Source organism: Diachasma alloeum, unplaced genomic scaffold, assembly GCF_001412515.2.
Source record: "Diachasma alloeum isolate Michigan unplaced genomic scaffold, Dall2.0 Dall_scaffold_01300, whole genome shotgun sequence".
Lineage (NCBI taxonomy): Eukaryota > Metazoa > Arthropoda > Insecta > Hymenoptera > Braconidae > Diachasma > Diachasma alloeum.
The window spans coordinates 97474-110128 of NW_021681405.1; the positions used below are offsets into that span (position 1 = coordinate 97474).

General features: G+C 50.2%; 1 protein-coding gene across 1 annotated transcript; it reads left to right on the forward strand.

The window, feature by feature from the left end:
* The first annotated feature begins 9752 nt into the window (after nucleotides 1–9752).
* Nucleotides 9753–10470, forward strand: LOC107046315. Its single transcript, XM_015268907.1, has 2 exons — nucleotides 9753–10201; nucleotides 10281–10470. Exons 1-2 carry the CDS (start codon nucleotides 9753–9755, stop codon nucleotides 10468–10470), a joined length of 639 nt encoding a protein of 212 aa, XP_015124393.1.
* The last annotated feature ends 2185 nt before the right edge of the window (nucleotides 10471–12655 follow it).

Consider the following 12655-nt stretch of genomic DNA (forward strand, 5'->3'; position numbering starts at 1 on the left):
AATTCTGTTCACTAATATAATTAAAAGTAACTCCCAGAAAGGTTATTTAGCCTCCAAGTGTTACTTCCAGAGACTCATCACTCATCTTTTTTATGTACCAGAAAATCGAAGACTTGTATATAATTAAAAAAAAAAAGTATTTTACTTTCAATTTTAATTTGGGGAAAAGAATCGCAGGATGTGCTTTGAACTGTCTCATGCTTTCGAACGAAATGTGTTTCGTAAAATTCTCATCGATATTTTTTCTCCCTTATTAAAAGAAATTCCCCCCCCCCCCAAAGGGTAGCTAACCTCCCCGACATCACTCCTGGATCCTGTTCCAATGGTTTCCCTTATCATTAGCCGTAAGCTTCCTTTTGTACAGGAAAAAGGTTGAAATTTCGCAATTCACCAACAATCTATTTTTTAAGTTTTAAATTTCGGTTTAAAAAAAAACAAAACAGGTATTCCGTATTTTTTTCTACTTTTTCAAATGGAATTTATCCCATGGGATTTCCATCAAAAGTTTTTTTTCTATGAGAAAAATGAATTTTCACAAGGGTAGTTCACCCTCCATATTTCACCCCCCGGAGACGGTTCTAATTCGCATTTTCATCATGCCTTGTGACCTTCATGATATACTGCGAAAGAGTTGTTCAAAAAGCTTCCTTATGTATGCAATCGAAAAATGACCCCTAGAGGTGGTCAACTTCAGAGCGCACTTTCACCCCCTAAAACCCAATATGGGCAGCTAAAAAAAATACGTGTCCCTTAGTTTTGGGTCCCCTATGACATATTTAAGTTTCATCGAAATCGGAGGGGGACACCTGAGTAGTGTTCCTTGTCAGTGGGACTGATGTTGGCAGAACATAAAACGTAGGCTGTGCTTATCACGAGCCGACAGAAGATCGAAACCATCACGCTGCATGTCGGGAATCACGACATCACCTTCCAACCATCGCTACGGTACCTGGGAGTGATGATAGATGCTCGACTCAGCTTCAAGTAGCAGGCGGAGTACGTCGGCGAGAAGGCGTCTGGAGTTGGGACCGTCCTTTCACGGCTTATGCCGAACGTCGGAGGGCCAAAGCAGAAAAGAAGAGCGTTGCTGTCATCGGTTGTCACGTCGGGCCTCACATATGGCATCGCCATCTGGGCTGATGCACTTCTAATCCAGCATGCACGACGAAAAGTGGCATCGACTCACCGTCTGAGCGCCCTCAGAGTGGCAGCGCATTTCGTACGCTGTCAGAAGATGCCGTATGTGTAATCGCCGGGATGCTGCCTATAGGAGTGCTTGCCGAGGAACGAAAACGCCTCTACCGGCGAAAGAGGTCAACAGCGTTGCGCGCAGCTGAGCTGAGGATGGACGAGAGGACCAGCAGTCTGCATCGATGGCAGTTGCTGTGGAATGCCTCGACTAATGGAAGGTTGACTCATCGCCTGATCCCACGACTGGATGCATGGGTGAACAGACCGCATGGAGAAGTGAATTACTACCTCACGCAGATGCTCTCAGGACACGGGTGCTTCCGGCAATATCTTCATAGGTTCAAATATGAGGAATCGCCGGAGTGCCTGGCCTGCCTCGGAGTCTCGGAAGGCGCAAAGCATGTGTTATTCGCGTGCCCCCGTTTCAATGTACACCGCAGCACTCTCGAGACTGCACTCGGAGGAAGGATTCAGCCTGAGAACTTGGTGGAAGTCATGCTTTCATCAGAGGCAGCCCGGGAGGCAACAAGCGCCTTCGCGGCGGAAGTTCTGAAGGACCTATGCAAGGCGGAGCGTGAAAGAAACAAAGACAAGAGGAAGAGAAAGTAATGAGAGGAAGGACGCGCTGACTTCGACCTTTCGAAGGAATAGCTACGGCTAAATCCTCCCCCTGTGCTGTAATGCCTAGCGGCGGTTCCACAGGGAAATAGGAGGCAAGTGATAGGGGTATGTTTTTAGTCCGTATTGGTTGCACATTCGCCGAGCTAAGACAAGCCAGGTCTCACCAACCTAGGCAGCTCGTGGTCGCCACTATCCAGACCAGACCGAGTCGGACACTATACTCCGGGAATTCACAATCCCGAGTGTGTGCGTAAATGCATTTTTTCCCCCTTCCAAAATAAAAAAAAAAACACCACGGATTCTTTCGGCGAGGAACGCCTCTACCTTCCAAGAGTTTTCGCAGGCTGGAAGGTCCTGCAACGTGGCGCGTCCCCAGGTGGTGGATGGGGGAATGCTCGATATTCTGAACTGCCGTTCAGAATACAGGGTATCGACTAAATAAAGCCCTCTGAGGGAGAATCCTGCCATCAGCGCTAATGCTGATGCCGGCTAATGCTGGTGCCGGCTCCATGGATATGGGAGGAGCCAATCATCATTTTATTGGAACAAAGGTGGACAACTTGGCCTCACATGCTACAAGTGGAAATGAGCGATCCCCGTGGAACTTGGATCACCGGGATACACTCAAATACGAGGAATTCCTGTCGGCTAGACAGAACACGTCACGATTGCTCGAAGAGCTGGGGAAAGCCATCCAGTCGATACACGCATTTATTAGGAGTAAGAAGAACCTGCACGCCGAGTTGACCAGCCTAGCTAACGCGACGCTGAGCAAGTACAAGAATTGCGCTAGACTACGGGAGACAGAAAATGTAGTCCTCGAAAAGGTCAGTGAACCGACCACCGTAATAGAGGAAGATTCACAAACAACACCATCGCTCACTCGTGCGTACTCTTGCGTGCTGAAGAACACCTCAGGGGATATCACTCCGATGTCCAGGGACCTGGCGAAGGGCAAAAGGAAGAAGCAGTCCACCCCTACATCGCCGTCAGCCGAGATGAAGAAGTCTTGGAAGAAACGACGGAAGCTAGGAGACGCAACCGAAGAAATCCGAGAAGCTCGGGCGGAGCAGAGACGAGAGCCGAAAGACAATTCGCCGCCTGCTCATCGAAAGGTACCGGATAAGCCGCAAGCCTGACAGAAGGTGACGAAGGGCAGAAGGCCGAAAAAAGCGTCTCGATCTAAAACTCGTTTAGATGCGTTGCTCCTCACAGCGAAGGAGGGGAAAAGCTACGCTGAGATCCTCCGCAAGGTCAAACAGGAGGTTGGCGACTCCGGAGACTGCATGGATAAGATACGCCGGACGAAAACTAGCGTATTCCTCATTGTTCTGAATAAGACCTCTGGAAGTGCATCTCGTCTACAAGCGGCCATGGCAGACGTCCTTAAGGATGATGCAGAGGTAGTAAGCAAGATGCCAGAAGTGGAAATGGAAATAAAAGACTTGGACAAGATCACCGCGAAAGAGGAAATCTGGGAAACTATCCAGAAGCAAGACGGTGTAAATTGCAACATCCCCATGAGCGCCATCAAGTCTCTCCGAAAGGCCCATGGAGGAACGTAGAGAGCGATCATCAGAGTCACCACAGACGTGGCCTCGAAGTTGGAAGAGAAAGGCAAGATCCGGATAGGTTGGGTCAACTGCCGCATTAGCGCTACGAACAGGCCGATAAAGTGCTTCAAGTGCTGGCGCTACGGCCATCTCGCCACTCAATGCAAGAGCGAAGTCGATAGATCAAAACTGTGTGTCAGATGTGCTGATCCTGGCCACAAGATCACAGAATGTAGGAAGGAGCCCCGATGTGCCCTGTGTACCGAAAAAGGGGGCGTTGAGAACTGTGCCCATATTTGTGGTAGCAGCAGATGCTCAGCATATAAGGAGGCGCTCCAGAAGCTTACCAGCGGACGGAAATGAGAGTACTACAGCTCAACCTCAACCACTGTGAGGCCGCACACGATCTGCTCATGCAGACGGTGCGGGAGCGGAAGGTCGCTCTGGTCTGCATCTCAGAGCCATATAGACATCTTGGCACCCAATTCTAGGTTACTGACTCCAGTAAGAAGGCTGTTATTTGGGCTTGTGGGAATCGACCTTTCCAGAGCACCATCAGTAGCAATGAGTATGGCTTTGTGAGGGTGAAGGTTGATGGCATATATGTTTACAGCTGCTACGCCCCGCCGAGCCTTTCGATCGATGACTTACCGACTTCTTGGATAAACTGACCGAGGATGTGAAGCAGCACTTTCCCGTGACACTCGCCGGGGACTTCAACGCCTGGGCAGTCGATTGCGGAAATAAGCCGACAAAGCCTAAAGGACAAGCCGTACTTGAGGCCATGTCATCGCTGGACTTGGTCTTGCTCAACCGAGGTCAGGAACCGATCTTCATGAGAAGAAACGCAAGCTGAATCGTGGATTTTACCCTCGTGAGTAGCAGCCTTGCAAGAGGAAACTGCTCGTAGGAGGTACACAGGTAGCGACCACCGTGCGATACTCTGGGATGTTTTCACCCGCCAGAGAGGCGGACGCGCACCGAAGAAGACTAATGCAGTAGGCTGGAAAGTGAGCTACTTCGATCCTAACCTCTATTTAGTGGCCGTGGACGATAACGCAATCAGTGGCAATAATGCTACTGAGAAGGCAAAGAACATCATGAGAAGACTCACGGAAGCGTGCGACGCCACCATGCCTAGGAAGCGAGCTATCAATCACCGGCTACCAGTATATTGGTGGAATGATACCATCGCGAATCTGCGCAAGGAATGTAATGCGGCAAGAAGATCATCTCAGCGTCGTCGGAAGAAACCAAATTTTGCTGAACAGGAGATGAGGTATTAGGAGGCGCGCCATAAGCTCAATAAGGCTATCAAGCGCAGCAAAGCACATTTCTGGAATGAGCTGACTGCTGAAGTGGAAGGCGATCCGTGGGGCAAACCGTACAAGGTGGTGATGATGTGGCTCAAAAGCCAACCCATGCCATCGCCAACGTGCCCGGAGCTCTTGGAGAAGAGCGTCACGGTGCTTTTCCCACAACAACCGGAAGTTCAGCGTGCCGACAGACGAGGAAAATACTTGATGCCACCAATTACTGAGGATGAGCTGATGGAGGCGTGCGCTAGGGTCGGGAATACAAAGACCCCCGGGCTTGATGAGATTCCCAACATTGCGCTGCAAGCCGCTATCCACGCGATGCCGGGCCTCTCCCTGGACGTGTACAACGAGTGTCTCAGTGAGGGCGCCTTCCCTGCAAAGTGGAAGCAGCAGAGGTTGGTGCTGTTCCCGAAAGGGAAAAAACCACCGGACGAACCTCGATACAGCTGGTAAGATACTCGAGCGCATCGTTCACAGGAGAATAGAAGCAGTAGTTGAACCATTGCTCGCCAACAACCAGTACGGCTTTCGGAGAAGCCGATCCACCCTTGAAGCAATCAATCTGGTTGTTGATACAGCTAGAGAAGCGATTTCAGGAAAAAGATGTGACAGGGGCACGAAGAAATACTGCTTAGTGGCAACATTGGACATCAGGAACGCCTTCAACTCAGCCAGATGGGACTGCATTATGGAAATATGATTAAAAACTATCATTATATTTTACTGAAAAGAATTATTATTATTTCAAATTATTGATTTTTCAGTTTTATAACTATAACATTTTATTATTATTATTAAGCCCTCGAGAGTTTCGGTGTGCCTGAATACCTTCGGAGGATAGTAGACGATTATTTCGCCGGGAGGGATCTCAAGTACGACACGGAGTGTGGCCCCAAAGAGTACAGAGTCACTGGAGGAGTGGGTGCCTCAGGGCTCAGTGCTGGGTCCTCTTCTGTGGAACATCATGTACTATGGTATGCTGAAGTTGACACTACCACCTGATGTGAGTCGCGTAGCTTTTGCGGACGATGTGATCGTGGTGATCGTGGGAAAACACCTGGAGGACATCAAACTTGTCTTCGAAGGAACTTTCGGTGCGGTTCACCGTTGGATGGACTCAGTTGGGCTGAGCCTGGCTGAGCATAAAATCGAGGCCGTGTTGATCACGAGCAGATAGGTCTTAGAGAAAATCACGTTGCAAGTCGGGGACTGTGAATTCACATCTCAGCCGTACATCCGATATTTGGGAGTGATGATTGATGCCCGGCTCAATTTCAAACAGCAGGTGGAACATGTGACTTCCAAAGCAACTGGAGTTCGAGCTACCTTCACGCCTCATGCCTAACATTGGAGGCCCCAAGCAGAGCAGCCGAGCGTTACTGTCGTCGGTGATTATGTCAGTACTCACCTACGGCATTAACATTTGGGCGGATGCGCTCCAAGTACAGGAGATCCGACGCAAAGTGGCAGCTGTTCACAGACTAAGTCCCCTTAGAGTCGCCAATGCATTTCGCACTGTATCCGATGATGCCGCGTGTGTCATAGCCAGAATGATGCCGATTGAAGTACTAGCAGAGGAACGAAGATTACTGTACCGGCAAAAAGGATGGACCTCACTGAGCCCAACCGAGCTCAAGGCAGAGGCGAGACGTAAGAGCATGGATAAATGGCAGTCCCAATGGGGCACCTCTCCGAAAGGGAGATGCACGCATCGCCTGATCCCGCAAGTAAGTGCTTGGGTAAACCGTGAACATGGTGAAAAAAACTACTACTCAACACAGTTGCTTTCAGGACATGGGTGTTTCCGAGGGTATCTTCATAAATTCAAACATGAGGATTCCCCGGATTGCCTGACGTGCCCGGGTATTGAGGAAGACGCAGAGCATGTGTTTTTTGTATGTTCACGTTTCAGAACGAGCCGCTCGGAGAACGGAGCCGTCGAAAGAACGCTGTATAGAAGGAAGACCTACCGGAACCTCCCTCTCACCGCTAACATCTGAGTGAGGTAGGAGGACGTACGGACCAATGGTTTGAACAGAGGAAGAGCAACAGCTGATGTCCCCTCCGTGAAGTAATGCCTGCTTGCGGTTCCGCGGGGATGTGGGGTTAGTAGAAAAGAGGATAAAAGGGGGTTTTACTGCGTACAAATCTCAGATCGGGTTTCTAATATCACTTTACCAGAATCTTTTGAAGATTTCCCTCAAACCTCTTAAAAAAAAACACACACACATACACACCCTTCTCCCCACCTATGAACTGCAGCACCTTGTCGATGGTGGAGGGGCTTAAGGGGTGTTCCCAAACTAAGAAGCAGTTCGAACCGATGTCTGTCCTTTTCAGGACATCATTGAAGAGAAGCCCAACTTCAAAGGAGGCGTACCGGGTGCGCTCTCTACAACAGCCTGCTCTAATGTCAAAGTGTTTACCGTGCTAAGTTCTGGTTGGCGTCGCGAACGGTGGTCCCTGGGGCACCAGGTCCCACCCCAAGTGTATTAAGTGACCTAGCCTCAGTAACCGGGGCTCTACTGAGGTGGTCCGTTATTTCCCTAGGTACTCGTGCGAACAAGATGGATTTGAATAAAAACAAACAAAATGGAGATGAGAAGCAGGGCAACCTGGCTCAAAAATCGGAGTCAAGTGATGTCCCACCATAAAGAAGATGTGGGACAGGCATGAACAGCTTATTGCTGACCGAATGACCTACATGAAGGAGAAGAGGAGCATCAACGCTCAAGCCCGAGAGTTCGTAAACTCCATCAGCACCTCAGCTAAACGGCTCATGCAACTAGGCGGACATGGAGGACAGACTAGGCCGTTGCCGGTCACACCGGCAACCTTACTTCTAGGACGAACGCGGACGCTTTCTGAATGCACTGCGCCCTCGATCGACTCGGAGTTTGAGGATGAGAGCTCAGCTCTCTCTGACAACAGCAAGGCTTCCAAGATGAAGAGGAAGTCGCGAGAGTCAGAGACAGGGACCTCAAGAAGAAGAAGGATGAGTCAAAGGTTGCTCACGTCCAGAGCAAGAATGAAGATCCACCTGCAAAGTCCTCGGACTGGGAGCAGATCACGACGAGAAAGGACAAAGAGAGAGAGAGGCAGAAAGCGGGAGCATCGAAGAAGCCGCCCCAGAAGAAGGAGAACAAGAAGAATAGACTGGAGAAATCAGCGGCGAGGCCGAATGCGCTCATTGTCCCTCCAAAGGACAAGGCAAAGTACTCGGACATCCTCAGCCGAGTCAAGAAGGATGCCTCTTCTAAGGAGGCAAGTGCTTGCGTCGACAAAATCCGCAAGACGACCACAGGAGATCTGCTGATTATCCTCACAAAAGAGAATGCTGACCGAGCCAATGACCTTCAAAGGACCATAGCTGCGCTCCTCGGAGATGAAGCCGACGTCCTGAACAATGGGCCGCAGGAAGACCTCGAGATCAAAGATCTCGACGAGCTGACAACGAAGGAGGAGGTGCTCGGGGCCGTGAAAGATGCAGCGGGAGCGGAATGTGAGATCTCCTTAGAAGCAATCAGATTCCTCCGCAAGGCTTATGGAGGCACACAGCCCGCAACGGTGACATTCCCGAAAACCAATTCAATTGGCTGGAAGGTTAGCCATTTCGACCTTGACACGTTTTTGGTTGCGCTAGACGCTCGCCCAATCGATGGTAGAAATGTCATGGAGAAGGTCAGCGAGATCTTGAGGAGAGTCACGGACACTTGGGATGCTAGCATGCCTCGAAAGCGCACTCAAAGCCGGCTCCCACCGGTACATTGGTGGAATGATCGAATCGCTACCCTCCGTAAGGAGTATCTCAGGGCGAGGAGGTTATCACAACGTAGCAGGAAAAGGCCAAATTCCAAAGAACTGGAGGCCCAATACAAGAGTGCGCGCCGAGAACTGAATAAGGCAATCAAGTGCAGCAAGAGGCAAGGCTGGAAGGAGCTAGTGGATGGAGTTGAGGATGAACATGGGGAAGGCCCTATAAGGTTGTGATGAGAAGTCAGCCGATGCCCTCACCGACATGTCCCCAGCTCCTGGAGAAGATCGTCTCGGTGCTGTTCCCTCAACAAAGAAAGCTCAACCGGCTATCAACACAATGTGAGGTGGAGGCCATCTCGCCTATCACAGAAGATGAACTGATGGAAGCATGCGGTAGAGTAGGCCATACCAAAACCCCTGGTCCAGATGGTATACCAAACATTGCGCTGAAAGCAGCTGTTAAGGCAGTGCCAGCGCTGTTTTTGGATGCTTACAATGCATACATAACTGAAGGTTACTTCCCTCCGAAGTGGAAGCAGCAGAGGCTAGTGCTTTTCCCGAAAGGGCAGAAGCCGCCGGATGAGCCATCATCTTATCGTCCACTCTGCATGTTGGACACACCCGGGAAGATCCTTAAGCGAATCGCTCATAGGAGGATCGAAGCAGCAGTCGACCCGCTGCTTGCTGATGAACAACATGGCTTCCGAAGGAATCACTCCACCTTGGATGCTATTGACATCGTCGTCAATACAGCCAAGGATGCGATTTCGGGAACCCGATGGAGAGGGGGCACAAAGAAGTACTGTCTGGTAGTAACACTAGACATCAAGAATGCCTTCAACTCTGCCAGGTGGGATTGCATCATGAGAGCTCTTGAGGCTTTTCATGTGCCCGAATACCTGCAAAAATTGGTCAGGAGCTATTTCACCGACAGGATCCTCAAGTATGACACGCAGACTGGTCCCAAAGAGTACAGAGTCACCGGGGAAGTTCCTCAGGGCTCTGTGCTGGGTCCAATGCTGTGGAATATCATGTATGACGGACTCTTGAAACTGACCCTGCCAAATGACGCGAGGCTTGTGGCATTTGCGGACGACGTTGCTGTGGTGATTGTGGCGAAATATCTGGAGGAGATCCATTCGACCTAATCTTGGAGGAGATACGTCGGTGGATGGACACAGTGGGGCTGACACTGGCAGAACACGAAACGGAGACCGTGCTGATTACTAGCCGGAAAAAAGTTGAGACAATCACGCTGAAAGTTGGAGATTATGAACTCAATTCCCAACCGTTCATTCGGTACCTAGGGGTGATGATTGATACTCGCTTGAACTTCAAGCAGCAGGTGGAACACGTTGCAACCAAGGCCTCGGGGGTTCGAACACTTATTCCGCCTCATGCCAAACATTCGAGGTCCCACAAAAAAAGAAGAGCGCTGCTGTCCACGGTAGTGACGTCAGTGCTGAGTTATGGGATTCCCATCTGGGCCGATGCGCTCCAGTTCCAGGAATCTCGGCGTAAGACCGCTTCCGTCTATCGGCAGAGCACCCCGAGAGTTGCTAGCGCGTACCGCACAGTGTCGGAAGATGCAGTTTGTGTGATCGCCGGAATGCTGCCCATCGAAGTATTGGCTGAAGACCGAAGGTGTCTTTACCGGCGGAGAAGGTACAGTACATTGAGCCCAAAAGATCTCAGGGAAGAGGAGAGACGATACAGCACCAGCCGATGGCAGGTGTTGTGGGATACCTCAGCGAAAGGAAGGTGAACTCACCGTCTAATACCACAGTTAGATGTTTGGCTGAACCGTCCCCACGGAGAGGTCAACTACTATCTGACATAGATGCTCTCAGGACATGGATGCTTCCGGAAGTATCTTCATAAATTCAAACTTGAAGAGACCCCGGAGTGCCCGACCTGCAGTGGAGAAGGAGAGGATGCTGAGCACGTGTTTTTCAGGTGCAAACGCTTCGCATGGCTTCGCAGTAGCTGGGAGACTGCAATGGAACAGAGAGTCCCACCTGAAGACCTAGTGAAAGTCATGATTTCATCGAAAGTAGTGTGGGAGGCCACGAGCACGTTCGCAGCCGAAGTTCTGAAAGAATTTTGACGCGAGGAGCAGGCCAGGAGGAAGTAATGAGAACATCCGAGAAGAAGGAAGCATTGTCTTCGACCACCTGATGGGAGAGCTGTGGCTGAGAGCATACCTGTGAAGTAATGCCTAACGGCGGTTTCGTGGGGGGAGTAGAATTACAGGGTCGTGGTCTGTTTTTTAGTCCGCATGAGTTGCAAATTTTCCGAGCTGAAAGCAGGTTCCACTTACCGGGAGTGAGACCTGGGCTCGTGGTCGTTACCGTCAAGACCTGACCGACTCGGGCACAACGTGCGTAAAGAGCATCTTCCAGACCATGACGTAGGAAAAAAAAACACACGCATCAAATGCACAGCCACTGGATACAGAGCTTCAGACTGTAAGGAGAGGCCCCTATGCGCCTTGTGTTCTGATATCAAAGGCAACAGGGAGGATTGTGCCCACATTGCTGGTAGCAGTAAATGCCCAGTGTATAAGGAGACACTCCAAAAGGTCCTCAATAAACGACGATGAAGGTACTCCAACTAAACCTCAACCATTGTGAAGATGCACACGACCTGCTTATACAGACCGTGCGGGAGTGGAAGCTTGGACTTGTCATGATCTCAGAGCCGTATCGACACCCCGGCACCCAATCCTAGATGACTGACGCTAGCAGGAAGGCTTTAATCTGGACTTGTCGGAAACGGCACTAAGGGCAGTAGTATATGAGATGGCTTCGTCAAGGCTAAGGTAATGATAGAATCCATTTCTATATGCCCCACCGCGCCTTTCCATCCATCAATTTCCGGAATTCCTGGACAGACTGACTGAGGATGCGAAGCAGCACTTTCCCGTGGCAATAGCCGGAGACTTCAATGCTTGGGCAGTTGACTGGGGAAGTAAGGAGACCAATAGCAGAGAGAAAGCTGTACTGGAAGCCATGTCATCGTTGGATGTGGTTGTATTGAACAGCAGCGATGAACCGACTTTCATGAGGGGAGAGGCGAGCTCAATTGTGGACCTTAGATTCGTGAGCAGCAACCTCGCAAAGGGGAACTGCTCATGGAAAGTAATGGATACGTACACCGCAAGCGACCACCGTGCGATAGTTTGGGAGACATGTACTCACCAGAGAGTTGCCTCAACTTCTAAGAAAAACAACTACATTTGCTGAAGAATGAGCACCTTCCATCCTAGCTCTTATCTAGTCGCACTGGACGATCGCCTGATTAGTGGCAAAAATGCTACTGAAAAGGCACGGAATATCATGAAAAGAGTGACAGAAGCATGCGATGCCAGCATGTCCAGGAGACGGACAGCACACCGGAATCCATCTGTATATTGGTGGAATGACACTATCGTCATTCTACGAAAGGAATGTAATGCTGCCAGGAGACTGTCTCAGCGTGGCCGTAAAAAGCCAGACTTCGAGGGGCTGCAGTGGAGATATAAGGAAGCACGCCGGAAGCTCAGCAAAGCGATCAAATTTAGTAAAAAACAATCTTGGAGTGAGCTCCTTGATGAGGTAGACAGTGATCCATGGGGGAGACCGTATAAGGTGGTAATGATGCGACTCAAGAGTCAATCAATGCCATCGCCTACGTGCCCTGTGCTGATGGAGAGAATTGTCACGGTGTTGTTCCTCCAACAGCCAGAGCATCACTGTACTGGTGAACGGGGAAAAGAGTTATCGGTTCCACCACTCACCAAGGAAGAATTGATGGAAGCATGCAATAGAGTGGGTAACACCAAGGCCCCTGGTCTTGACGGAGTTCCCAATGTCGCACTGAAATCAGCTATTCATGCAATTCCGGAACTATTCTTGAATGTCTACACCGAGTGTTTAGGAGAGGACATCTTACCGGCCATGTGGAAACAGCAGAGACTAGTATTGCTCTCAAAAGGGAATAAACCACCGGACGATCCTTCATCATACCGTCCCCTCTGAATGCTAGATTTCGCTGGCAAGATCCTCGAGCGAATGATCTACCGAAGGATAGAAGCAGCGGTCGAACCCTTGTTGGCCAATAACCAATAGGGGTTTCGAAAAGGGCGATCCACCCTAGACGCTATCAACCTGGTCGTTAACACCGCTAAGGACGCGATATCAGGGAAAAGATGGCTGAGTAGTACAAAGAAGTACT

What these genes read in the sequence shown, in the direction of transcription:
- LOC107046315 (XM_015268907.1), top strand. Translation starts at nt 9,753, where the DNA reads ATGATTGATACTCGCTTGAACTTCAAGCAGCAGGTGGAACACGTTGCA. An exon ending in GATACCTCAGCGAAAGGAAG is followed by an intron (nt 10,202 to 10,280) that starts GTGAACTCACCG and finishes TATCTGACATAG; the next exon opens with ATGCTCTCAGGACATGGATG.